Source organism: Chelonoidis abingdonii, chromosome 2 (assembly GCF_003597395.2).
Source record: "Chelonoidis abingdonii isolate Lonesome George chromosome 2, CheloAbing_2.0, whole genome shotgun sequence".
In the NCBI taxonomy this organism is placed as follows: domain Eukaryota; kingdom Metazoa; phylum Chordata; order Testudines; family Testudinidae; genus Chelonoidis; species Chelonoidis abingdonii.
In genome coordinates, this window is record NC_133770.1 from 60,523,705 (window position 1) to 60,550,678 (window position 26,974).

The 26,974-nt window shown below is 39.9% G+C and overlaps 1 protein-coding gene across 5 annotated transcripts in view; it reads right to left on the minus strand.

Annotated features, from left to right (window-relative positions):
• Positions 1 to 26,974, minus strand: part of SNX13 (sorting nexin 13) — a 166,640-nt gene that overhangs the window by 71,300 nt on the left and 68,366 nt on the right. For 3 of the 5 annotated variants that reach the window (XM_075062390.1, XM_075062388.1, XM_075062386.1), the window contains exons 4-9: positions 22,506 to 22,595; positions 12,009 to 12,130; positions 8,881 to 9,002; positions 8,612 to 8,713; positions 5,404 to 5,492; positions 4,531 to 4,614 (exon numbers count right to left, since the gene is read on the minus strand). In XM_075062390.1, the coding sequence (XP_074918491.1) occupies positions 4,531 to 4,614; positions 5,404 to 5,492; positions 8,612 to 8,713; positions 8,881 to 9,002; positions 12,009 to 12,130; positions 22,506 to 22,595 (609 nt within the window). Of the gene's footprint in view, positions 1 to 4,530; positions 4,615 to 5,403; positions 5,493 to 8,611; positions 8,714 to 8,880; positions 9,018 to 12,008; positions 12,131 to 22,505; positions 22,596 to 26,974 lie in introns of all 5 variants that reach the window. The other 2 variants (XM_075062389.1, XM_075062387.1) reach the window with 1 other exon arrangement.

The window sequence follows — 26,974 nt, forward strand, 5'->3', positions numbered from 1 at the left end:
TCCTTCGTTTTTAGGGTGCCTGACTTGAGAGCCTGGGACCTGATTAGCAGAAGTGTTAAGTACTTACAGCCACAATTGAAGTAAATGGGAACTGTGATTTGAACATATGAAGTGCTACATCTTCTGAAGAATCAGGCTGTAGGCGTCTCTTAACTGGGCCCCCAAAATTAGTGGATATTTTTGACTAGAGTGGATCAAAAAAATTTCAATGGAAGTTGATTACTTTGAAAAAAATGCAGTTAGCTGAGATTGAAACATCTTGCAGGACTGAAAATTTTTGTCAAGAAAAACACAAAATGTTTGCAACTGACAGTGCTGTTCTTATTTTTTGTTTCAAATTATATTATAATTTTATTTTATAGTCAAATACTAAATATAATATAGAAAGTCTATACAAAATGACAGTACTGAAATGATGCATTTTGACACTAAACAAAGCACTGATAGTCCCTAATTGCATTTTTTAATTTACATTTTGCCAAAAATTTCAGATTTTTGTTCTGAATCAAAATGAGATGTCTTTCAAAGTGTCAGAATTCCCATAGGAACAAGAATTTCCATTCCAAGCTATTCTATTTTTGAGCATAATCTCTTTGTGCAGCTACTCCCCATTATAAAATGGGGATAGTAATAGCACCTCATCTCACAAGGGTATTGTGAAAAGAAATTAATTAATATTTGAGATGCACTCGAATGCTATTGCAATGAGCACCACAGAAAAGTCCATGAGGAAATTAATAATTCTGACTTCAGCACAGGTTCTGAATAGCATGCAGTAAATAAAGCATGGAACCGTGCATTCAACAGAGATTTTAAAAAAATATTAAAATAGCTGCATAGGTGTGAATACCATCCATTCTGCACTGAGTTATGTGGTGTCCTGTACAGAAATAATGTGATCACGAAACTAAAAACACTGTCATAATCCATATGAAAGCAACCTTAATACTGACATTTCTTAACTTTTCAATGCTTGACTTTACGTAGTTGTGTGTGTGTGTGTGTGTGTGTGTGTAACGTGTGTAGCTGGAAGACAAGGTAGGGAAGATTTTCATTTAAATCTGTCTTAATAGATGACACCTTACTAAGTGGAACTGAAATATCCATCATGAACTTCCATCATAATCCAGAGTAAAAACATTTTGAACTCAATAAAATCCCATGGATGGGCTTTCCAACCCTGTTAGAAAGTGGGTAGCATAACTTTGGTCTCAGAAATTGGAAATTCGTCTTTTTAACCTGATTTGAATCTAAACAAAGCAAAATTTCTCAGAAAGCATGCCATCTAGTTATTTTTTGGAAATGCTTATTTGGAAAGAGTCCAACTTCAGACAACTATAATATAGGCCTTTCTGCCTAACATCAATCCTGGGCAAGATAATGGAGTGACTGGTACATTACTCGATCAACAAAGAATTAAAGGAAGCTAATATAATTAATGTCAATCAACATAGGTTTATGAAGCTCGTCAAACTAACTTGATTTTTTTTAATGTGATTATATATGTGATTAAAAAAGTTAATAGTGTTGACATACTTTGACTTTGTACCACATGACACATTGATAAAAAACTAGAAAGATAAAAAATTAACATGGTATACATTTTATGAATTAAAATTTGGCTAACTGATAAGTCTCAAAATGTAATCATAAACAGGGAAATCACCACCACTGAGCAGGTGTGTTTTCAGTTGGGTCCCATAGGGATCAGTTCTTGGCCCTACGCTGTTTAACATATTAATCTATTGCCAGGAAGAAGAAAAAATCATCACTGAAAGTTTGCAGATAACACAAAAATTGGGGGAGTGCTAAATAATGAAGAGAACAGGTCACTAATACAGAGCACTTTTGATTGCTTGTGTCCAGTTTACCAAGCAAACAATGTGTATTTTAATACAGCTAACTGTAAATGTATACATCTAGGAACAAAGAATAAAGGCCATATTTATAGGGTGGCAAACTATGTTTTGGGAAGCAGTGCCACTGAAGAAATTTGGTGTCACGGTAGATAAATAAACTGAACTCTCCCAGTGTGATGCTGTGGCTAAAATACCTAATACAGTCCTGGGATGCATAAACAAGAGAATATTAAGTAGGAATGGAGAGTATCCTTGATTTATATAGTGGCATGATGATATTTTCTGTCTTATTGTCTTTCCCTTTCCTAATGATTCCTAACATTGTTAGCTTTTTTGATTGCTGCTTCACACTAACATGTTTTCACAGAACTATCCACAATGATGCCAAGATTTCTTTCTTGAGTGGTAACAGCTAAATTAGATCACATCATTTTGCATGTATAGCTGGGACTATGTTTTCCAATATGCATTACTTCGCATTTCATTTGACATTTTGCTGCCCAGTCACCCATGTTTTGTGAGATCCCTTTGTAACTCTTTACAGTCAGCTTTGGACTTAACTATCTTGTGTAATTTTGTATAATCTGCAGACTTGGCCTCCTCACTGTTTACCCCTTTTCCTCATTATTTATAAATATGCTGAACAGCACTGATGCCAGTACAGATCCTTAGGGGACCATGCTATTTATCTCTCTCCATTGCGAAAACTGACCATTTATTCCTATCATTTATTTTCTATCTTTTAACCAGTTACTGATCCATAAGAGGACCACAAGAGACATGGAGTGTGAGGTAATATCATATCTTTGCTTAAGAGATTTTGATGAGGGACCTTGTCAAAGGCTTTATGAAAGTCCAAGTACATCTTATCAAGTGGATCACCCTTGTCCATGTTTGTTGATACCCTCAAAGAATTCTTTGATATTGGTGAGGCATGATTTCCCTTTATAAAAGGGACTTCTTTGTTGACTCTTCCCCAATGTGTTGTTTTCATCTATGTATCTGATAATTCTGTTCTTTACTATAGTTTCAACCAATTTCCTAGTACTTAAGTTAGGTTTACTGGCCTGTAATTGCCTAGATCGCCCTCAATCATTCTTAAAAAATCATCCTTACATTAGCTATCCTCCAGTCACCAGGTACAGAGGTTGATTTAAGCAACAGGTTAAATACCACAATCAGTAGTTCTGCAATTTCATATTTGAGTTATTTCTGGTCCTGGTGACTTATTACTGTTTAATTTATCAATTTGTTCCAAAACCATCTTGAAAGATGTATAAATCTGGGACAGTTCCTCATGTGTCACCAAAAAAGAATTGCTCAAGTGTGGAAATCTCCATCACATCTTCTGCAGTGAAGACTGATGCAAAGAATTAATTTAGCTTCTCCACAACGATCCTGTCTCTCTTCAGTACTCCTTCAGCATCTCAATCGTACAGTGGCCTCACTGATTGTTTTGCAGGCTAACTACTTCTAATATACTTAAACTGCTATTAGTTTTTGTTTCATCTGTCATTCCTAAAGCCCTTATGAAAACTACTTCCTTTGGAGGTATGCAATGAGAAATGATAATGTTACTGATTTCATCTTTATTACAGCATTATGATCTGTTACTGTTTTTAATCTTTCATGTAAGGCAAAAACAATTCCCAAAATTCTTACAAATATAGTTTTTGATTAACCAAAATCTGTTGCTCCATTAAAAATGTCTGTCTACTCTCATTCCATTAAAAATGATTGAGAACATTCAAGTTGCAGTTAAACAATTAAAAGTCAGGCAACAAAAAAGTATAAGGTTACATATGCACTTTACCTCTGCCCTTTTGTGCATAATTTAGGTGACCTCTCTGTGAGCCTTAGAAACTGTGCAGCTTTAACCTTACAGCAGGATGCACGTTAAATTATAAATCAGCTCACAACTAAATGTTTCACTGTGTTGTGTGCAAGTGCAGACTTCTTAGCTGTGCAACACGATTAGGAAAGTACTGTGCACGTGCAAAGTGTGATTTAAGATGCCATGTCTATTCCAACCCAAAACTAAATTTTTGATGCAACTCACAAGCATTTTTCAAATGAAGGCACTTCCATAAGAAATATGGACTATGCAGGACTAGACCCCTCAAAACGCTTTACCAGAGTTTGGCACCCCATGTTGCGCAACGCACACTTGACAAAATTACCCTACTTAGTGACGGACGGGGGGGGAGGGGTAATGTCATTCAGTTTTTTGAAAAATTAACATGGACCTCAAAATTTTTACCACGGACACTTGTGTTCACGTACAGATACACTGCTGACCCCTGCACTTCACTATAAAATCATAAAAAGATTAATTCTTGAAGACAAATTACTTTTCTCCTTAATTTGATTGTACCCAATTCTTACTCAAACTTTTTTAAAAAGTTCACCTGCAGGTAGAGAGCAAGCGTAGAAACTATCATCCTGAAACAGCAGTTTGAGAACGTTATAAAGCCACCAAAGCAGGGGATCAGAATGAGAATTCTCATGCAACATTACTGATGGCATCACTACCACTTTTACTCTATTGATGTACTATTACAAGTTGTATTTCCATTAAACCAGCTATGCTTAAGGAGCACAGGAAAAGAGAACAGGGACGTGCTTACAGATGAATATCCTGGCAATACTACTGAAGCACTGAAAAGCTTACCATCCATATGACATACTGATTAATATAATCAGGATCACTGAGCTGGTTTATTAATGGAAGAAGAATTCCTCGTGCGAGGATTTCCTGAAAAATGAAATGTAATACAATTGAAATCTGTCCTCTATATCTAAAAAGTGACAAATAGTTTACTCAAAAAAACTATCAATTTTTACTATGAATTCAACGTAAAGCTTCTATTTGAGTAACAAGTGAAACTTCAAGCACATTAAGAACTTAAAAACAAATTCTGAAACAAAAATTAGATTTATTTCTCAGAACTCGCTCTCCACACCCAAAGGTAAATTCTTGTGATAAATAAAGAATGTTAACTCTCTTAGTCCACTGTGTGACCAGTACAGAAACTAGGTATCTGACCTCAAGGAAGATAACCTAAACATCACAGCGATAGGAACCTTAGAGAAATATGACAAATGAAACTCTCATCCCCATAAGATTTTAAGAATTTTAGTATTAGTTGGACAAGAATACAATGGGGACCATTGAAAACATTTACCTTCTTAGTATCTGCAGTCTCAGTTATTTCCCATTTTAAGTATATCAGAGTTACAGTATCACAAAAACCACTGAGTGATATCAGTAGGTAAATACTGACTTTTTAACAGACTATTGCACATCCAAAAGTCACTCATATCTCTAACAAATGTCATCTAGAATTGTTCACCAAAGTCATATAAAAGATCAACACCTCCGTATGAAAACATGTATCTAACCTATTATGTTGAAAAGTATCAGAATGTAATAGCTGATGATTGCATTTTATGCAACATACAAAATCAGTGACCTAGATCTAAATTTCTTTTATAATATATATGGACTGGAAGTCTTAGGGTAAAATATAAATCCTAAATTTACCCTGACAAAGTATCGCATGATCTTGTTCTGGAAGTCTCCAGGAGGTAGCAATAAATACAGTAACACCTCACATAGATCCCTTAGGAATCCTACGGAAAAACAACAACAAAATATCAATCCAATATAGAGTAGTGACGACACTACATGTTCCCTCCCATTATTCTGATATAACAAAAAAAGCTTTAGTTTATTTACTGAATTTGAAAGCATTAAACACACTTTCAATGATTCTCAAACTTTTAAGTTTTGTTTTTCTATTTTATACAAACATATGCAACTGTCTTCAAATCTTACAATGCAAATGACTTTACTGATTTTATATATGTTGACTAGAATGGATGGATGTGTGCATGGTCTTAACTCTCATAGAAGCAGCTACTTCCTTTCAGTGTATTTTTTTTCATACTTATGCATAGAGCACTTCGGGATTTTTTCAACAAAACAGTTTTTTGTTGGAAAAGGCAAGCTAGTTGAAACAAACTCTTCATAGGAATGAATCAGTTCCATTAAACTTTCATTGGGAAGTTTCTCAAGTCCAGGATATAAGAGAAAGACCCAGAATAGCTAATGGTCCAGTGGTCAGGGCACTCATGTGGGATACCCTGATTCAGATCTCTGCTCAATCAGACAGACCAGAGACGTGAACCTGGAGAATGCCTGGCTGTGAGGATGGAGTCGACAGAAAGGCTTAGGCTTCCTTGACCATGAGATGCTGTTCTGGGAAAAAGGACTACTAAGCAGACATGGGGTCCACTTATCAAGGAAGGGAAGAGCATGTTTGGATACAGACTGGCTAACCAAGTGAGGAGGGCTTTAAACTAAGTTTGATGGGGGCAGGTGACAAAAGCCCAGAGGTAAGTCAAAAAACATGGACACCTGGGAGAAGGGTTGAATGTGGGGGAGACCATGAGCCATTATAGCAGGGATAAGGGAGAAATATGAGAGAACACGCGGGGAAATCAAATCAGTATCTTAGACGTGTGTATACTAATGTGACAAGTATGGGGAATAAGCAGGAAGAATTCAAAATGATAGTTAATAAACAGTTGGCATCACAGATTAATACACATGACTGGAATATTGGTATAGGACTTGGTGGTGATGGGGGACTTCAACTACTTAGACATCTGTTGGAAAAATAATGCAGCAAGGCACAGATTATCCAATAAGTTCTTGGAATGTATTGGAGATAATTTTTTTTACTTCAGAAGGTGGAGAAATCTATTGAGAGAGGCTGTTCTAGATTTGATTTTGACAAACAGGGAGGAACTGGTTAAGAATTTGAAAGTGGAAAGCAGCTTGGCTGAAAGCAATCATAAAATGGTAGCATTCACCATTCTCAGCAACAGTAGAACGGAAAACATTGCAATAAAGATAATGGATTTCAAGAAGGCAGACTTGAGCAAATTCAGGGAGTTAGTAGTTAAGATCTCATGGGAAGCAAGTCTAAGGGGAAAAACATTTCAAAAAAGTTGGCAGTTTTTCAAAGAGATATTATTAAGGGCAAACTATCCCACTGTACAGGAAAGATAAGAAGTATGGCAAGAGACCACCTGGGCTTAACCAGGAGATATTCAATTATCTGAAACTCAAAAGTAAGTCCTACAAAAAGTAGAAACTAAGTCAAATTACAAAGAATGAATATAAGCAAACACCACAAGTATGTAGGGACAAAATTAGAAAGGCTAAAGCATAAAACAAAATTAAACTACTTAGAAACATAAAAGGTAACAAGAAAATATTCTTCAAATACATTAGAAGCAAGAGAAACACCAAGGACAGGGTAGGTCCATTACTCAAGGGGGAGGGGCACACAACAAGAGAGAATGTGGAAATGGTAGAAGTGCTAAATGACTTTTGTGTTTCAGTTTTCACCAAACAGATTACAGTACATACAAAAAGGAAAATGACCACTTAAGAAGGAGTACTGTGGAAAGGGATCTGGGGGTCAAAGTGGATCACAAGCTAAACACAGGTCAACAGTGTAACACTGCTGCAAAAAAAAAAAAAAAAAAGAAGCAAACATTCTAGGATGTATTAGCAGGAGTGTTATAAGCAAGACACAGGAATATATTCCATGCTGATATAGCCTCAACTGGAGTAGTATGTTCAGTTCTGGGTGCCACATTTCCGGAAATATGTGGACAAATTGGAGAAAGTCCAGAGAAGAGCAACAAAAATTATTTTAAAAAGTCTAGAAAACTTGCTATTTTGCTATGAGGAAAAATTGAAAAAAATGGTTTCGTTTAAGCTGGAGAACAGAAGACTGAGGGCAGGACATAACAGTTTTCAAGTACATAAAGTGTTAAAAGGAGGAGAGAAGTAAATTGTTCTCGTTAACCTCTGAGGATAGCACAAGAAGCAACGGGCTTAAATTGCAGCAAGAGAGTTTGACATTAGGAAAAACCTCCTAAATGTCAGGATAGTTAAGCACTGGAGTAAGCTGCCCAGAGAAATGGTGGAATCTTCGTCACTGGGGATTTTTAAGAGCAAGTTAGACAAACACCTGTCAGGGATGGTCTAGATAATACTTAGTCCTGCCATGAGTGCAGGGGACTGGACTAGATGACTGCTTAAGGTCCCTTCCACTCTACAATTCTCTGATTCCTACAACCCAAAAGTGCCCTAATCACTGGGCTGCACAGTTAAACTCTCTCTCTCTCTTTCTAACCCAATGAATAATTATTTATTCCAAGTGGAATGGTTCCAATGGGAAAGAGACTCACCCCAGAAAAGCCAACAGCATGACATTTAGGACACTCACGTGGGAGACCCAGCCTCAAGTCCCTGCTCTGAACCAGGCAGTAACTGTACTATTAATTACATAAAATTTCTTGTAGCTATTATTGATTTTTTATTTTTTAAACAAAACAGATCCTTGTCTCTTCATCCAGATGACGGTCTGATGTTAGATGTAGAATTAACTAGCCTCTCCCTCCTCCCACCCCCACCTATAAAGAGATACCATGAACTTGAATAAAGTCGCATTTCCGTCAAATTCTTTCAGCCCTCATTACATATATTGTCATTGCCACTAAAAGTATAATACTGACAATGCACTAATCAAGAAATATATGAAATATGTCATAACTGGTTGCAGTGAAGTTAACACCTTAGCTATGAATCTCTTCCATGTTATTGGCTGATGCCGTAACTAACATAGCTTAATGTAGCAACACAACTCTTAGAAAATAATTATTAGAAAAACCTTCTTCATCTTTGGGAGAAGTGCAGACTAGATCACGACAGACTTCCTTCTCCATTTCAACTTCAACCTTAAAGAATGTATCTACAAGGTCTTCTGCTGTACCTACACAAAAGACACTAGAAGTTATTTGTGTACATGAAAGACTCTTTTGTAAGTCACTAGTAATTGAATACAAATAAAAAATTGTTTGGATGAAGTGAAGAATAGAGAAATTTGCTACACAGGGTCAACAACAAAAAAGTCAAATGCATTTTAAATTATGGCAATACCTTTCATTTGATCATCTTTTTCTGTTATCCTTTGTTGAGCTTTTCTGAATACTCGAAGATGAGTGGCAAAATCATCAACAAGTCGTGTGGTGAAATAAGGCTGCCAGTCCATTTCTTTTGACCTTACAGAAAACAGACTATACATCAACAAAAATTTTTAAATTTCATTTAATGTTAATGTAAACAGTAGTTATTTAAGGACTTGAGAATTACAATTTGGTATTACATTTCTGAAAGCCTGTACAATTACTATATGATCAACCAACAGTATGGTCCTGCTGTAACTTATCAGCTCAGGGAGGTCTACAGAAGGCTATACAAAAGGGTTACTTTGACCCACTCAAACACACGTTTCCATGTTTAGATTGTTTGTTCGTACAACACTAAAAAGCTTCATATCAATAAAAAACAACACATGGAGGATGAGAAAAAGCTTAAAAGATGTATGATTTCTTACATACTATAAATGAATTTACAAAATCAACTATAAAGTATATTGTACAACAGTAATATCAACTTTTGCATCAAAATGTTAAAAATGAGCATATTTGCATTTTTCATAAATTGTATTAAGCATAAGAAAACAAAGGTCAAACACTTGTAGTGTCTCAGTGTAATACTAATAGATCTCTCAGATTTGTGATATTACTTGTGAGAAAATATGTAACCAAATTATTTTCTCACATCTTGCAATATGTAATCATATTAGAAATCACATTAGAACATTGCACTTGCTTGTAGCTAAACAAGTAATCATTTAAAAAAAAATCACATGAACTGTGAGGAAGCCAGTTATATTGATGATATATTAGACATTTGGTAAAATAGCAGCCACCATTTTATTATATTTATGTATCAATATTTCATTAGTGCCCTTAGGGAAAACAACACTTTCTAACTGTAGACTAAAGGGTGTTCTGCTTTCCTAAAAGCAAAAGGGAGGGAGGCAGGCAATCACAGCTCCTCCTTCTTGCTAGGCATTCCCATTCCAGGTTCTTTCTTAACTGAAAAACAAGAGTAAACACTCTGATAACTGCTCTGCCTAAAAGGGCCCCACTACAATACTCATAAGTAAAGCCACCTTGGTTTCTGATCAGCTTTCCCACCAAGATAGGTAAGAAACTTTACAAATAGTTGAGCCTACAGCAAAGTCTAATCTAGAAGCATGAGCTGGGGGAAAAGGTAAATAGAAAGCATTACACTTTGAAGAGTATTGCAAAGCTATGATTCAGAAACCAGACTGTTCACTTGTAGTAAATACCTAATAATCACACAAAGAACACTAGGTGGCAGCCTTACCTAATTCCTCTGACAAGCATATCCTAAGAAGAAAAAGAATTCTGGAGAAAAATAATCCACCTACCTACAACAGCTGAATACCAAGCTATTACCACTGCAAAAACTTGAGCAGCCTTTTTTTTTTTTTTCCTTGAGTTACAGCCTATTTATGGCTTTGTGCCAATTCTATAAAATAAAGTTCTTAAAAATAAGATATGAATAAGTGCAATCTTCTTAATCTTACAAGGACAGCAAATTCTACTTTAACATCAAAACAGGTCAATATAGTTATAACTAATTCATTAGTTCTCCTATAAGCTGTTACATTTTTTGCCTACAGCTAAATAGAACTCAAAAATCTGAATTTCTTCCTTCCCTGTAAAAATAAACCAATGAAGTAATTGCACAGAATCACAGTAATTAAAAGATGGAAGCAAATAGCAGCCCATCTCCTGCAAATGCAGGATTATTTCCCACAGTACACAGCCTCCCGTGTTGCTTAGTCTAGTTTTAAGTGTCCCAAGCGACAGCATTTGAAAGTTTCCACTATCCTATAGCCTAACAGATTTCAATGGTATGACATCATCTTGATATTAAGACTAATTTTCAGTATCTACTTCACCCATTATTCTAGTTACATCCCACTGTTCACCATACATTATTTTTCACCTCCACTGGCTACTCCCGGGGGCATTCTGTGCCAAAAAATTAAAAATTCTGTGCACAATATTTTAAAATTCTGCAACTGTTATTTGTCAAAATAACATTACATAATCATGGCAGTTTCAATTATTTTGATAAATTTATTTAACAATATCTGTCAGCAAGTATGTCTGTAACAATACAGACACACACAAAATTTCCCCCAGGGAGTAGAGAGTTAGAGAAATCCCTATGACAACCCACGACCTGTTTCTCTGCCCCCTTTCTTCCGCCAAGAGCCCAGTCAGGGGCCAGACACACACAGCCCCACCCCTACAAAGTCCATCTGCGGAGGGCCCCCCACAATCAATACACCCAACTCCCCTCGTCCCCAGAGTCCAACCGCAGGGGTTCCCCAGCCAAGATACCTGCACCCCCTCCACCCGCAAAACTCAGCTACAGGCCTCCCGCCTTGCTCAGACACCCATTCCCCTCCCCATCAGAGCCCAGGGATCCAGAGGAAGAAAAAGGCAGATACTCGGTCCCAGGCTTACACAGGGTTTCCTGCGCACCATCCTCTCCTTCCCTCAAGGCATGCTGTGAATTGCAGCTGCCAGGAACCCTCTAGCTCCCTCTCCCTCCCCTCAGGAGTATCTTCCAAGTCCAAGCTGGGTTCTGCTGAGTCCACAGGCCCCTAGTGGCTGCTAGCAGCACTGCAGTCCATTTCTGTGGGGGAAAAGGAAATTCTGCATGCACAATGTTAATTTCTGCAAAATTCTACATTGTGCAGTGGCACAGAATTCCCCTAGGAGTAACTGGAAATAAAACACTTACTTTTCAAATGTTGGCAAATTAAATACAATTATTAATCCTTTCCTCAAGTCACTGTCACTACCACTTGATTCTTTCTATCACTGTTATCTGAACTTGCTCCAGCTTGCTATCTACTCAGTATCTTTCTGGCAATGACATTGCTAAAATTTAACAATATTCCACTTTGTTTACTCAGATTAGAGGATGGTCCAATGGCTGCAGCTGTCTTGAACTATTATTTTTTTCACAAAATTCAGATACTTCTTTTTGTACTATGCTTAAGAACACTTGAAGTTTTTTAAAAAATATATAAACTCCAGCTGTTACACTGCAATCTACAGATAATATTTTGTACTTGCTTAAACTTATGTTTATATAAACACAACCAGTCTTACCTTGTAGAAAACTGAATAAGTGCATTTTGAAGAGCCTGCCTGATCTCAAGAAGAAAGGATTCATCATCACTTAGTGTATAATACCAGTACTGGACATAGTCCCTCAATGAAAACTGGATTACCTAAAATTTAAAAAAAAAGGATACAAAATAGCTTTTAGCATGTGATGCAATGACTGTGTCATTTAAAGTTCATATGATAAAGAATGCTCTCTCATATCCTTTACATCAGTGATTGAGACATTGCTATACAGATAACTAAACCTCAGCGTTGTTTATGTTTAACTCAGTCTCTCTACAGTTGACTAATATCCATCCTTCTCTATTGTTACAATGATGAAAATACCAAGGTATATTTCAAAACATACAGAGACAAGGCTGAGCATCAAAAAACAATCCCTGAAATGTTTGCTTTTATCGATATATTTTTATGCTTATACAGACATGAAACAAACCTTAGACTATGCAAATTTACTCACAACCACATGAAATTCTCAGGCCTGGTCTACAAGGAGGAGGGGGGGGTAGGGTGTCGATCTAAGATATGCAACTTCAGCCATGAGAATAGCGTAGCTGAAGTTGACGTATCTTAAATTGAATTAAAATTACTTACTCCATGTCCTTGCAACGCTGGATTGATGGCCGCGGCTCCCCCGTCGACTTTGCTTCCGCCTCTCACACTGCTGAGTTCAGCAGTCGACGGGAGAGCAGTCGATGGGAGAGCAATTGGAGATCGATTTATCGCGTCTACACTACACAGGATAAATTGATCCCTGATAGATGGATTGTTACCCACCTATCCAACAGGTTGTGTAGACGTGCCCTCAGACTTACTGCAGTTGTGGAAGGCCCCAAACACAGTGAAACACCATTCTACTGCTTGGCTGGAAGGAATGATAAACAGAGAAGCTATGCAGAGGGACTCTGCAGTTCCTGGAATTAAATAGCTACTCTCTCCATATTGTTTGAGCAATGGGGTGTTGAGATATTCCCGCAGTGGATTTACCAACTATAGATATCTACTGACCACAAAAAGGAAGGATGTGCAAACCACAACCTCTACTCATCACAATTACAACTGTGGCTCAGACATATAAGTACCATGCCACATGGATGCAAGAAGGTGGAGGAATATTTCATCTGCAAATCATAATTCTTGTTCTCTATGACCTTTCTGTTGCAGACATGGATAAAGGCATGGTGTGACACTGGCAGATGAGGCTCTCGCCAAGGCTGCAGGCATTAGCTAAGAACTGAAAAACTCATAGCTGGAGATCAGACCAGTTCAGTTGTATGTTAATTTTGCTTAAAATAGATATTAGTCTTATAAGAATGTACTTAATGTTTAAACTATGAAATGCTTGTAAATGTCTACATGCATTAATCTCACTTCTAATGTCCATATTCCATGCAATAAGAAAATATGTAAGTTTTGCTTTAAAGCTTTGAAAATGTTTGCTCTGAACTTGTGAACCCAAGCATGGGAATTCCATCCCCCATCCAACCATCCAGGACAACTATCAAAATTTAAGTGAGCCATTATCAGACAAAAGCTTTCATACACCATGGAAAAGTACATGCAGAAGAACTCATCCCATTGCTTTGAATGCTGGAAGAGGGAAATAAAAATAGCTGACGTGAAGATTTTTCATCTCTGTGGTTTGAACACTCACAGGGTCAGACACACCAAACTGCAGCCAGAGATCCCTGGGGCAGCCCCTACGTCTGCCCTGAACAACACTTTGAATTGAAAGATCATTACAACTCTGTTACTCTTAGAATATAGATTACAACTCATTTGTGCATATTTGCTTGCTTTAACCTACACACACACACACACACACACAAACCCCTCTTACTTTTCTTCCATAGGTAATAAAACTTCAGCTTGTTTATTACAGGATTGGCTAAAAGCTTTGTCTTTGGTGTAATATCTGGGGTCCAACTGATCTGGGGTAAGTGACTGGTGTCTGGAGACTGGAAGCAACTGAAATAGCGTGTGATTTTTGGTATAAGTGACCATTTATCAGTTAAGTCAAGTTTGTCTTGGTGGCAAGATAGACTCTCCAGTCTAAGAAGATTGACTGTGACTCCATGGTAAGACTGATATAGTGATCCAGGAGTTCGCATTTGTGACATACCACCAGTTGGTGGTGTCTGCCCGGAGGTAGGCACGCTCAGTTGTGAGCCACTGCAGACAACGTGACATGCTGTAATCTTTAAATCTTCAAATAATGCTCAGTGGGAGTACTTGGCAAGTGCACAAGATTTAACATGTACTAAAGTGTATGATTTTGCCCTGCATCATAATGCAAAAATTGCGTCAATGGGGATTATAATATCAATTTCAATGATAAATTTAAAGAGCTCACAGCTATTTTACATGTATAAAAATATAGCAAGCTGGCAATAAATACAGCTTCAAAATGAGCATTCCAGGGTCACAAATAATCTTGTAAAACCCTTTTTCCCCCTCTCTCTCACTCATACACACAGATACTTTTAGCAGGGTTTAATATAGATATAAAAAAATCTCAGACAAACAATGGAAAGGGGAAGTGAAGACAGCCTTGAACCTGGGCTCAACATTTGAGAAAAGACAGTTACTTACCTCTCATAACTGTTGTTCTTTGAGATGTGTTGTTCACATTCATTACAATTAGCATGCACGGACATCGGAAACTTTTCCCCTTAGCAGCTTCCATTGGGATGGCAGGGGAGCCCCCTAGAGTGGTACCCTTATGGCGGTGTACACATTACCCTGACAGCCCAACCCCTCTTCGGTTCCTTCTTGCTGCTGAATACGACAGAGAGGAAAGGGGGTGGGAATTGTAATGGATGTGAACAAAACATCTAGAAGAACTACAGTTACGAGAGGTAAGTAATCATCTTTTCTTCAAGTGATTGTTCACATCCATTCCAATTAGGTGACTTCCAAGCTTACCATTGGAGGAGGATAGGAGTCACGGAACGATTGACTGAAGAACAGCTCTGCTGACCACTGCATCATCTCTGGCCTGTTGGTTGATAGCATAGTGGGCTGTAAATGTGTGGACCTGAGCCACAAAGGCTGTCAAAGATGCCTGCACTCTGGTTGAATGGGCTGTAATTGCTAAGGCTAGGACCTTGTTCAGCTCATAGAACATGCATATGCAGACTGTGATCCAGGACGATACGTGTTGTGCAGAGATTCGGAGACCCTTCATTCTGTCAGCTATGACAACGAACAATTGGGTCAACCTGCGGAAAGGCTTTGTGTGCTCCATGTTGAATGCCACGGCTCTCCAGACATCTAGCGTGTGCAGGTTGCGGTGTCTCAGGGTCATGTGGGGTTTTGGAAAGAACACCAGTAAGCAAATGTCCTGACATGTGGAATTGGGACACCACCTTGGGGAAAAATTTAAGGTGTGGTCTAAGCTGCACCTTGTCCTTATGAAACACCGTGTAAGGTGTTTCGGAGGTGAGGGCTCTCAGCTTGGACATTCTCCTTGCTGATGTAATTACCACCAGGAATGTCACCTTCCAAAAAAGCAAGTGGCCAAGGGCTCAAATGGTGGATTTATGAATTTGGAGAGGACCAGGTTTAGATTCCAGGTTGGGACTGGTGGGAGAGAATACAGGAACAACCTCTCCAGCCCTTTGAGGAATCACCCCACGCTGGGATTAGAACACACCAAATGCCCAGACTCTCCTGGACGTAAAAATGAAATGGCAGCCAGGTGTACTCTGATGGAAGAAAAGGATAGACCTTGATGCTTAAGGTGTAGGAGTTAGTCTCAAATAACTGAGATGGCAACCTGGAGTGGTTGAAAGCGCTTGGGTTCACACCAGCAGGAAAACCTTTTCCATTTCGCCAGGTAGGTAGCCCTAGTGAAAGGTTTCCTACTGCTGAGGAAAACTTGTCTCACCGACTGAGAGCACTGGCCCTTCATGGGATTTAGCCATGGAGTTTCCACGCCATGAGATGTAGAAATTGCAGGTTCGAGCGAAGGAGGTTCCCATGGTCCTGTGTGATCAGGTCTAGGTGGAGGGGCAGGGCAATCAGGGTGTCTACGGACAGCTCTAGGAGGGTTGTGTACCAATGCTGTTGGAGCCAAGGCAGAGTGATCATGATTACCATCGTCCTGTTTCTGCGGATTTTGAGAAGGACCCAGCAGACAAGTGGGATAGGAAGGAAGGCATACTTCAGACCCTCGCCCCATGGTATTAAGAACATATCTGTAATCAAACCCGGACTGTGGTTTTGGAATGAGAAAAACTGAGGGCACTGTCTGTTGCTCTTGGAGGCGAAGAGGTCTACTTGGGAATAACCCCACCTTTTGGAAGACTGACTGTATGATGTCCGATCTGATTGACCACTCGTGCATGTGGTATAACCTGCTGAGGAAATCCGCCAGCTTGTTCCATACTCCTGAAAGGTAGGATGCTTCGAGCTGAATGGATCAGGCTATGCAGAAGTCCCAGAGAAGAAGAGCTTCTCGGCAGAGAGGTGAGGAGCGGGCTCCGCCTTGTTTGTTTATATAGAACATGGCGGTGGTGTTGTCTGTCAGGACTGTCACGCTGTGACCTTGCAAAGTGTTGTGAAAGGTTGGGCAGGCCAGACAAACCCCTGAGCTCCTTCAAGTTGATACGGAGAGATATCTCATTCCTCGACCACAATCCGTGTGTCCTCAGGTCCCCCAAGTTCGCACTCCAGCCCAGATCTGATGCATCTGTTATTAATGTCAGAGAAAGTTGGGGCTTGGCGAAGGGGACCCCTGCACAGACCACTGGTTGGTCCAGCCACCAGCACAGGAATTCAGGGACCCGTCCCGGGATCATCCCCACAAGGTCCAGGGGGTTTTTCTATGGATGGTAAGACAGTGTGAGCCGCGCTTGCATGGGTCTGAGTCTCAGTTAGGCATGCTCTATTAGCTGCAGGCAACACCAGACTGTGGTGGTGGGATACTGAAGCACTGATTTCACAGTCTGCTCTACGGCTTGGAACCTGGGCTCTGAAAGGCTCGTTTTTGCCCATACCAAGTCCAAGACTGACCCTATAAACTCTATCCTTTGGGTAGGTATGAGAGAAGATTTGGGTACACTGAGAAGCCCCAGTCTGTGAAACGTGTCCATGACCATCATCACGTGGGACTGGACCTCGTCCTTGGAACGACCTGCAAGTAGAAAGTTGTCGAGGTACAGGTACACTCGAATTTGCCTTTTCCGCAGGAAGGCTGCCACCACCATCATGCATTTCATGAACACTCAACACTCGGGGGGCAGTGGACAGGCCAAACGGGCGAACCGTGAACTGGTAGTGGTATTGGTTTACGAAAAACTGGAAGAAGCATCAGTGCTCCGGATGAACGGCAATATGGAAGTATGCATCTTTCATGTCAAGGGCAGTGTATCAATACCCCGGATCCAAAAGATGGAAAGATAGTGCTTAGGGAGACCATGCAGAACCAGAGTTTGACCATAAATTTGTTGAGTCCGCAAAGGTCTAAAATGGGTCAAAGACACCCCCTTTGCCTTGGGGATTAGAAAGTAACGGAAGTAAAACCTCGTTTCCCCTTAGCTCCTATGGAACCTCCTCCACCATACATATCTTGAGGAGCAAACGTACCTCCCGCATAATGAGTAGCTCGTGAAAGGGGTCCTTGAAGAGGGACAGAGAACGTGGGTGGGAGGGAGAGAGTGTAGGAGGAGAACTGGAGTATCCCACCTGTACTGTGCATAGGACCCAGTGGTCCAATGTTATATGGAACCACACATGGTAGAAGTGGGATAGCCAGTTAAAAACTGTGGGGATGGACCCGGGAACTGGGTTGGTACACTGTCCTCAGGCACGCCTTCAAAACCCTTGCTTGTTTCCAGGCTGGAGTTTATTCTGGCCTTGGTATGTGCATTGTTCTGTCTACGCCTGTTATTCTTTCCCCGCCTGTGATACGTCTCCTGCTGGGTTGGGGTTGATACTGCCTCTGCTACGGAGGCTGAGGCCTGAAAGGCATTCTCTGGGTTGCCGGCGTATGCATCCCTAGCGACTTCAGGGTGGCCCTACAATCCTTAAGGCCATGCAGCCTGGAATCTGTTTGCTCTAAGAAAAGGCCCGAGCCCTCAAAGGGAAGGTCTTGGAGGGTATTCTGGACCTTTGAAGGGAGGCCTGATACCACGAGTCATGCAGAGTGTCGTGTGACTACCCCCGAGGCAATAGTTCTGGCCGCAGAGTCATCTGAATCAAGGGAGGCTTGTAGTGAAGTCTTAGCCACCACCTTCCCTTCCCCGATTAAAGCCGCAAACTCAGAGTGAGAGTCCTGGAAAAGGCGATCCTTAAACTTGGACACAGCCATCCAAGAGTTGAAGTTATGCCTATTAAGTATCGCCTGCTGGTTGGCTGTGCGTAGCTAGAGGCCTGCGGAGAAGTAAACCTTCCTACCGATGAGGTCCAAACGCTTGACCTCCTTGGCCTTTGGGGCCAAGGTTTATTAACCGTCATTCCTTTTTGTTGACTGCTGAAACGACTAGGGAACAGGGAGTTGGATGGCAGAACAGGAACCCGTAGCCCTTGGAAGGAGTGAAGTATTTCTGTTCTAGCCCCTGGCCATCGGCGTGATGGAGGCCGGGTTCTGCCATATAGTTTTGTAATTCATTTGTATGGTCTTTAGGAGAGGGAGCGCAACTCTGGAGGGACCCTCAGGCAACAGGATATGCACCATCGGATCCTCCTACTCAACCATTTCTTCTGCCTGGAAGGCTCATATTGAGGAAGATCCTGCGGAGTAGCTCCTGGTGAGCCCTGTGGTCGATTGGTGATGGTCCTGAGACTGATATGCCTGCCACCATCTTGTATGGGGAAGAGGAGATGCCCTGTTGCTGGTGATAGGCCCATGGGGTCCAGAATGGCCACTGACCTGGAGGAGGACATTGTGGTTGCCCTGCTGGTTGGCACCGACAACTCAATGAGGTCTTTCACTGCCTCAAAAGTGTCAGGTGGAGGGGTGTTCGAGGACCTCCTCCAGACATTCGTTGGCACTGAATCGCAGGGTACCAATGAGGCCTGTGGCTCCAGAGCTGACAGTGCCAGTTCTTGGCTCAGGCCTGCAACATGTCTTTGCGTGGCAGGAGCTTCTTTGAGCAGCCAGGTAGCTCTTTGGGGAGAGCACCCTCTTCCCCTTTCTTGTGACGCTTAGTCAGTGCCAGAGAGGTCAACCGGCACCAAGGTTGGTCGTCTCGTCTTGGTGCTGAGTATTTACCAGCCAGCGGTGGGAAATAGGCAGTGCTGGGTCACACACGGATGCCGGGGCACTTCGCACCGAGGAAGCTGGGGCCAGTCAGTCAGGGGCCGGTGGCTGTAACGTGGCCTCCATGAGCAACTGCTGAAGGTGAAAGTCTCTTTCTTTCTTGGTGTGCAGCTTGAAGGCCTTGCAGATTTTGCAGCATTCTGCCTGATGAGACTCTCCCAGACACCAGAGACAGGAGTTATGGGGGTCGCTGTTAGGCATAGACTTGCGGCACGTGGTGCAAGCTTTGAAACCCTGGGCTTGCGGCATGCCCCACAGTCTAAGGCTGGTACTGGAAGTAGCAACCTGAAAACAATGGTATTTAACTAACTGATAACTATCTAACTCCTCCTCTAACCAGAAGACTGGAAAGCTAAGGGGTCACTCTCAAGCGAGCAAGAGAGAGAACGTTCCAACACTGCCACAGACGGTAAGAAGGAACTGAAGGGGAGTAGGGTCAGGACGGCAGGGTAATATATACACCACCATAAGGGTACCACTCTATGGGGCTTCCCTGCTGTCCCAACGGGAGCTGCTAAGGCAAAGTTTCCGACGTCCATGCATGCGGTGCGCGCACACCTAATTGGAATGGACATGAACAATCACTCGAAGAAGAGCTGTTAGATATACGTGAGGGTGGTAATAGCTCTCCCTTAAATTTTCCCTTCTAAGCAGCTTTCTGAATTACTGAAGAGTGGTTCAACTGCAATTTGGTTAGTCTGAATTTTGAAAAGAGATCAGAGCGAGGAGGCAAAAGGATACACAATTTATCTGTTGTACACAATCCTTGCTGTCAATGGAAATCTAAGCATTGGGAATAGAATTCTGAGAGTACTTAGTGATCTGGCATACAAAGGGCTTGGCTACACTCGAAACTCCAAAGCGCTGCCGCAGGAGCGCTGCCGCGGCAGCGCTTTAAAGTGCGAGTGTGGTCGCGGCACCAGCGCTGGGAAAGAGCTCTCCCAGCACTGCAGGTACTCCACCTCCCCGAGAGGATTAGCTTACAGCGCTGGGAGCCACGCTCCCAGTGCTGGGGCACTGTTTACACTGGCGCTTTACAGCACTGTAACTTGCTGCGCTCAGCGGAGTGTTTTTTCACACCCCTGAGCGAGAAAGTTGCAGTGCTGTAAAGCGCCAGTGTAGCCAAGGCCAAAGAATCCAAGCTATAAATTTTTCCTGACTGCTTTGTTGCAAGTGAACTTCTCCATGGTCAGTCAACAGCTGAGGAAGATAGGGATTAAGTTTAATTTATCAGCTCCTATAAAGGATATAGGGGAATGAAGGTGCACTAAGAAAATTTACATCGAATTTAAACTCTTTAAAAAAAAAAAAATGAAAAGTTTCCTAAGCCTACATAGTTGCAAAGATAACGTCCAAATACAAACAAACTATAAACAGATTGAGTGTTGCCTTCCTGACTCTGAAGGCAAACAACTCTAGTGCCTGTTCGGCAGTTCAGAAGACTTCCCAAGCCATTAAAAAAAAAAAAAAAATTGAAGATTCTGAGCAGGAGTGAAACACGCAACAGTATCAAATTCTAGGGTAAGCCCTAGAGATATTCACAGATAAGGAACATTAAAAAAAAAAAAAAAAAAAGGATGATTGAGAAGGAATAGAGCACCAGTCATCAAACATTCTGGAGGCAGGGATTGATGGGGAAAGAAGGAGTTAGAGAAAATGCTCCATATCCTGGCTGAAAGCCAAATAGAAAGAAATCATGGAACTTGAGGACTCCAAAATGATTCCAAAGTTGCCTCACACTTTCTCAATCTTCTGCAAAAAAGGCAAAATTAGAGACATGCTCATAATTGGTATAGTTGATATGATAGAGATCAGGATGACAATTTTAACTGTCTCTTGTAACATACTAGTTTGATACTATACATAATACCCTAATTTATACTAATTTAGACAGAGAATGGTGAGTTGTACAGTACCATTAAAAGATGAGTTATAGGGAGGAATGGATATAGATAACATAAGTACTCTCTGAGAATTATTTGCTGTGTACAGAGCTTGAGAGTTAGTACTGGGGTCTGAAAAAAAAAAAAAAAGGATAGAACTGGTTAAGAGTAAAAACTAAACTTTTAATCAGTCACTTTTTTTCCTCTATTGCGTCTACTTAATATTTAGCACAGGATCCAAAAAACTTTTGAAGAGCTGTATGTTATACCCAGCTGTGTATTACATTTACTTTGGGAGAACAAACATTTTTAAAATAAGTCACCTTAAAAAACAAAAACACAAACACAAAAACCACCCTCCTGTAAATGAAATTGTTAATTATGTAGGTAGCACCAAAGCTGTGCTAGAGGCTTAACCTTATTCTGAGTATTAAACATATTGTTAGAACAACTATTTCACTTGAGTGTGTGGGTTTGCTGCAGAGAATTTGTATTCAGAATTTGAGATATTTGTAATCTGATGCCTGAAGGATAGCCTCAGGTTTATTATGGCAAGTATATTTTCTAAATATGTTCAGCATTCTTTGGGGCAGAAAATACGGCTTTAGCTAAACTCTAAAAAGTGAAATGTACATAATTCTGTAATTCTTTTACAATAAAATCACTTTAAATGCAGCTCTCTTCACTGAAGAGACCAAGATTAGATCATTTATGGTGATTAAATGAATTATTTTCAACTTTTAGTCTTTCCTCTTATAGGCATATAGGCAAGGCAATGTAGGGAAACAAAATGTCACTGCCCGTGTCATATTTGTACTGTAAGTAAACAAAAACATTAAAGGAGGCTCAACCGAAAACCTCTTAGACTTGTTTCTTGTTAAATATTGTGAATAATGTTCAATCTGCAAGTCATTACTGTGTTGACTTTAACCACTACTCAAAAGACTTGAACAACTGAAAATGCTGCAGTTGTCCACATTCATCATTTTGAATAAAATCTGCCAAACAAGTAACACAGTTCAAATAAAAATTAAGGATTTAACACATTCTGCAACCATGTAAGTATAAAATTAAATTCAGTCTTCCACACAGAAAATGTTTGATATTTTATAAGCGAGCTTTCCAACCTGTAAATGAGGCCGGAATTGTTAGAGTTATTTAGAATAGTCTTCAAGTGGGTTTAGCACTGTGCAATTTATATTAAAGCACTATTCAATTATTGCAATTCATATACAGTTTCCCGTTTTGTGGATCATTTCAATATTTTAGTAATTAGGACAACAAAAATACCACACTCAATACATGAAAAAAAAAATGTATATTAAAACTCACTTGTTGCAAAGGTTCATCAATTATATTGGCACCTGTCAATCTTCTGTCAATCTTAATAGGCCTGGCTTCACATTTCATTTCTTCTGTACACTTAAAAATAAATTAGACAATTCTACTAAACAGATATTCACTGAATAAAAACAGTCGCATCTACTGTTCACGGTATATGAATATTTTTTAATGAGGAATCCTTCACTACAGTATTTACCTCATAATCATTAGTTATATAGTACATAAAATAATTTAAAAATATTTATTTATATTATATAAATATACATACACACATACCCTCCCACCCTTTGTACTATATACTGAATCAAGCTGAGGGACTAATATTTGAAAAAAACTGCCCATATGGTGAAAAATTTAGTTTATTTGAAATGTCATAATAGTCCAAGAGGATAGACTGTGGTTAAGACAGGACTGAAAGTAAAGACCTGGGACTTGTACCTGACCATTAAATCTGCAACCTTGTGCAAATCACTCCACCCTCTGTGGTATGTTGAGCACACAAAACTAAACTTATTTGGAAAATGACTTAAAATAATGTTGAACTATTACATAACAAACCCCGGAAAGCCTGTAAGTCTAAAATAAAGATGTCTTTGTTAAACAGGGTACTATAAAAATGCATATAAACTTTGCACCACAAAATTTCAGTACACAGATCAGCTAACAGATTATAAGACGACATATATGCACAGCCAACCAATATATAAACTAGCAGTAAAAGCATCAGGGAAGGCTGTGAGGACTGACCAGACTTCAGTCACAGAAATGTCATTTATAAGGGGAGGGAGAAGTGCTCTACAAGTCAGGTTAGTCTACACATATAACCATCTAAGTAGCAATTGAAACAAAATACAAACAGGGTGAGATCAGAGAAGGAAGAATTTCTCAAAAATCTGCTCACAGAGCCAGATTAAGAGAAGCAGAGGTATTGCTTACGCAATACCATACAGTATATGCATTAAAGATTAGACAGCAACTCTGCACCCTCAAATATTAGAACTTCTCTTTTTTCAGCCTATGGTAATATAAACATAAAACTTCTATTGACTGTTTGCTGTGTTTTTGTATTGGTCTAATAAAAGATTTTACTTCACCCACCTTGTTTCTCTAAACTTCTATTGAGACAGAACTTCATAGTCTGACATCTAAACATCTCTGCATCACTGGAGCAGGAGATCAAAATCTCTTGGTTCAGATAAAATATGTTTAGAAACAAAATAAGGGAACTAGGCAGAAACCAATTTATCTTAGCGAAACACCTTGTTGGGAGGCTGAGAGGACTACATCACTAATTTGCTGATTTGTCCTTCAGCAACAAGAGGAATTAAAAATAAAACCTTATGGTTTAACATTCTCATGGAAACTAAACAGAGGCTAAAAACAGGAGATACACACAGAGCTCTGAGCACTAGGCTTATACGTCAGATGATATCTCCATAGGTTTAAATAACTTTGCCACAAGAGGATAAGCAACCAACTGGCCAACAACCCAGCTTCTGAAGATGCTAACAGAAGTTTATACCCTTGAAACACAGACCTGCTAAAACCCCACAACTAGTTTTTTATTTTTAAAATGTGCAATCTCGATAGCCATGGAATAAGCTTGTGTCTCCACTGAAACATTGGGAATGAGAAAGGACAAGTCAAAGAGGAACAAGGAGAAAGCAGCCATTTCAGATTTCTTTGTGTGAGCAACATGCCTCAGGTGGCACATAACCAGGATTCATCACCCAGTTTGGTCTGCTGTTTGAATCATTAGTTCCCCAGCCCAGGCACTGATAGGGAGTGTGATGTGAATGCTGATCCATGTCCCTGTCTCAAACTGAGGAGTTAGAACTAAACACAGGTTGTTTAAATTTGGCTGGAGGCCTTTGGGCTACCAAGGATCTTCCCTGTCTTCAAGTGCACACAATCAAATCAATAGGCTGAGATTTATTTAGGCATCTGAACCAATGGCCTTAAGCATTATGGGGCAAGAAATACTTAATACTTGTACTATATGAGGGCCATTTACAATATGTTCTGGTTTGCTTCTCATTAGTTGCATTACAGTAGCATGCAGAGACCGCACTCAGACTGAACAGACATTGTGCTGGATACCATACAAACACCTGCTAAGAGAGAGCTCCTGCCACACAAAGTTTGGTTTAGAGACAAAACAGAACAAGTGCATGTACCAGAAAGAAAAAAAGAATAGGAAAAGGGAGGATGAGGGTAACAGTGATGGCAACACCTGGTATCACAATCCACTCATGTGCACAGTTTTCAGGTTTCTTTATTTTTAGAGATATAAACAAACAGTAATTCCTGCTGGCCATCTGCCTAAAAATTTCTGAAAGGAAAGAAGAAAAGCAACTCCTGCGTAAACCCTAGGCAATGCATGGAAAACATTATTTTGGGGAGAAAGAAGATGGCTAGGGTTGTATAGATTGGAACTATAAATTCTGCAATTTCATAAACACTCCCTTTTCTTTGTTGTGTGGGCTGTTCTATTTTAAAACTAAAACGTACCTCAACACAGACACACAAGAGCCTAGAGTTTTGACTAACCTATATGTAATGAATAGACAAAATTAACCTGAATGTGCAATGTGTGTTTACAACATCAAAAGTCAGTAATCACCTCCAAAGAAAGAAATTTTGGAGTAATTAAGTAGTAGAGCAGTAGAAGGACTTTTGAAAGTATAGAAGTGACATAGCAATACTTACTTAGAGCCCATTTTTAGTAGCTAATTGTTTTCTGTCTCTCAGTCAAGATAGCAAAGACTCGGGGGTTCCTCCTCCTCATTCCTTCTGATAAACAGGATGACAACCAACCGTTACCCAGGATTCTCCCACTCTCTCAGGCTCACTTATCACTCTCTCCAGTTTGATTCCTTCTGACCCAAAGGGAATACGTCTGCTCTACCTCCTTAACAAAGGAGAATCTATTGTTGAAGCCTGGACTTGGAAGGCCTGGTATGGTTGAAGCCTTCACTCTCTTGCCAGAGCCACAAAAAGCAAGTTGGCTGATAAGTTAGTATATAATGTTTTCTGTGATTCAGTTTGCAATAGAAAACCATGAGCTTGAGGGCTGAATTAGACACACAAGCCCGAGGCAAAAGAAATGGCAACCTCCAATCCCATATCTCACTCCCTTCAAAGGAATGATAAACTGATGCCCTGCTCTAAGCACTGATCCATTGTAGAATAGCACGTGTAAGTGCCTCCACATTCAAATAGTGACTAGTAAAAGCATGGAATAACAGGTATCAGTTTTGCAAGGCTTCCCCACTGATACTTGTCCCTCTTCAGCCCAGAAAGTAGCTCTGACTCTAATGGAATGGACTCTCTAAACCTCATGAGAAAATAAACTTCCTTTTGTGGCCTTACATGTCTTCATCTGGCCATGATGTATACAAAAGCTTAGATGCCTCTCCTTGAAACCTGGAAGAGGAGCCAGTCCCCTGAAGGCTGCAGATACATTTAAACACATTTTTGAGGCCCAGGCTTCAACATTCCTTGCTTAAGGAACAAACTCTGAAGGGAGGTATCTTTGTTAGGTGGACAGGATCTTAGTTTTTATCACTCTGGAAGATCAAATATGGAGGACTACTTGAGAGCATGAAATACCTCTTCCATTGTTCTGACTGAGGTATTTGTTACATTACCTTCAAAGTAAGGAAGTACAAAAATCTACCCAGTGAAGAGTCTTCAAAGGAGGCTCACACAACCAGAAGACCAGGTTGTTAAACAGAGCAAAGAAAGGTCACTATCTTCAGGAAACATGACAGCTGAGGAGATGGTTTAACTATTTCCCTAGTTGTAACCCATTTACCAGTTTGCTTTCTATGACTTGGCCAAGACAGACTCCCATTCTATCAAGCTTTCCATACCCAATCTTCAGCAAGAGTCTCAACTTAGTTAGGCAAGAAAAGTAGGCTAACAAATGCTCTTCTGATCAGACGGAATCAAACTGAAGAGGCAGAGAGGAAGACCCAAGGAATGGAAAAATCCCAAACAGCAATAGTCATTTTGTTGGGGTGAGTGAGTGAGGAACCTCAGTCTCAGCACTTCTGCAGACTAAGACACGAACATTTATTAAATGAATACATAGGAAACTATAAATGTTAATCGGAAAAAAACTATACAGAATGCAAACAGGAAGAAACTACTTAGTATATATGTTATTCTGCTTCTCACACTGTAGCCAGAAAAATATAATCAAAATAAGTTGTTTCTTTAAAGTAGCACACACTTCATAAAAATGTTTTTTTTTTGAGAGGCCAGTGCAGAGTTTGCCCATTTAGTACATTTCTTTGTAGCAGAAGAAAACCTGGCTTGAACTCTGAGAACAGATTTATTTATCTTGGGAAATATGCACTTAAACTGATACATTTCAATTTTTTTTTTGATAGTACAGCATATTGAAAGACTTGTATGGGAAAATCTGAAGTTTATGGATTCTAATCTTGAAG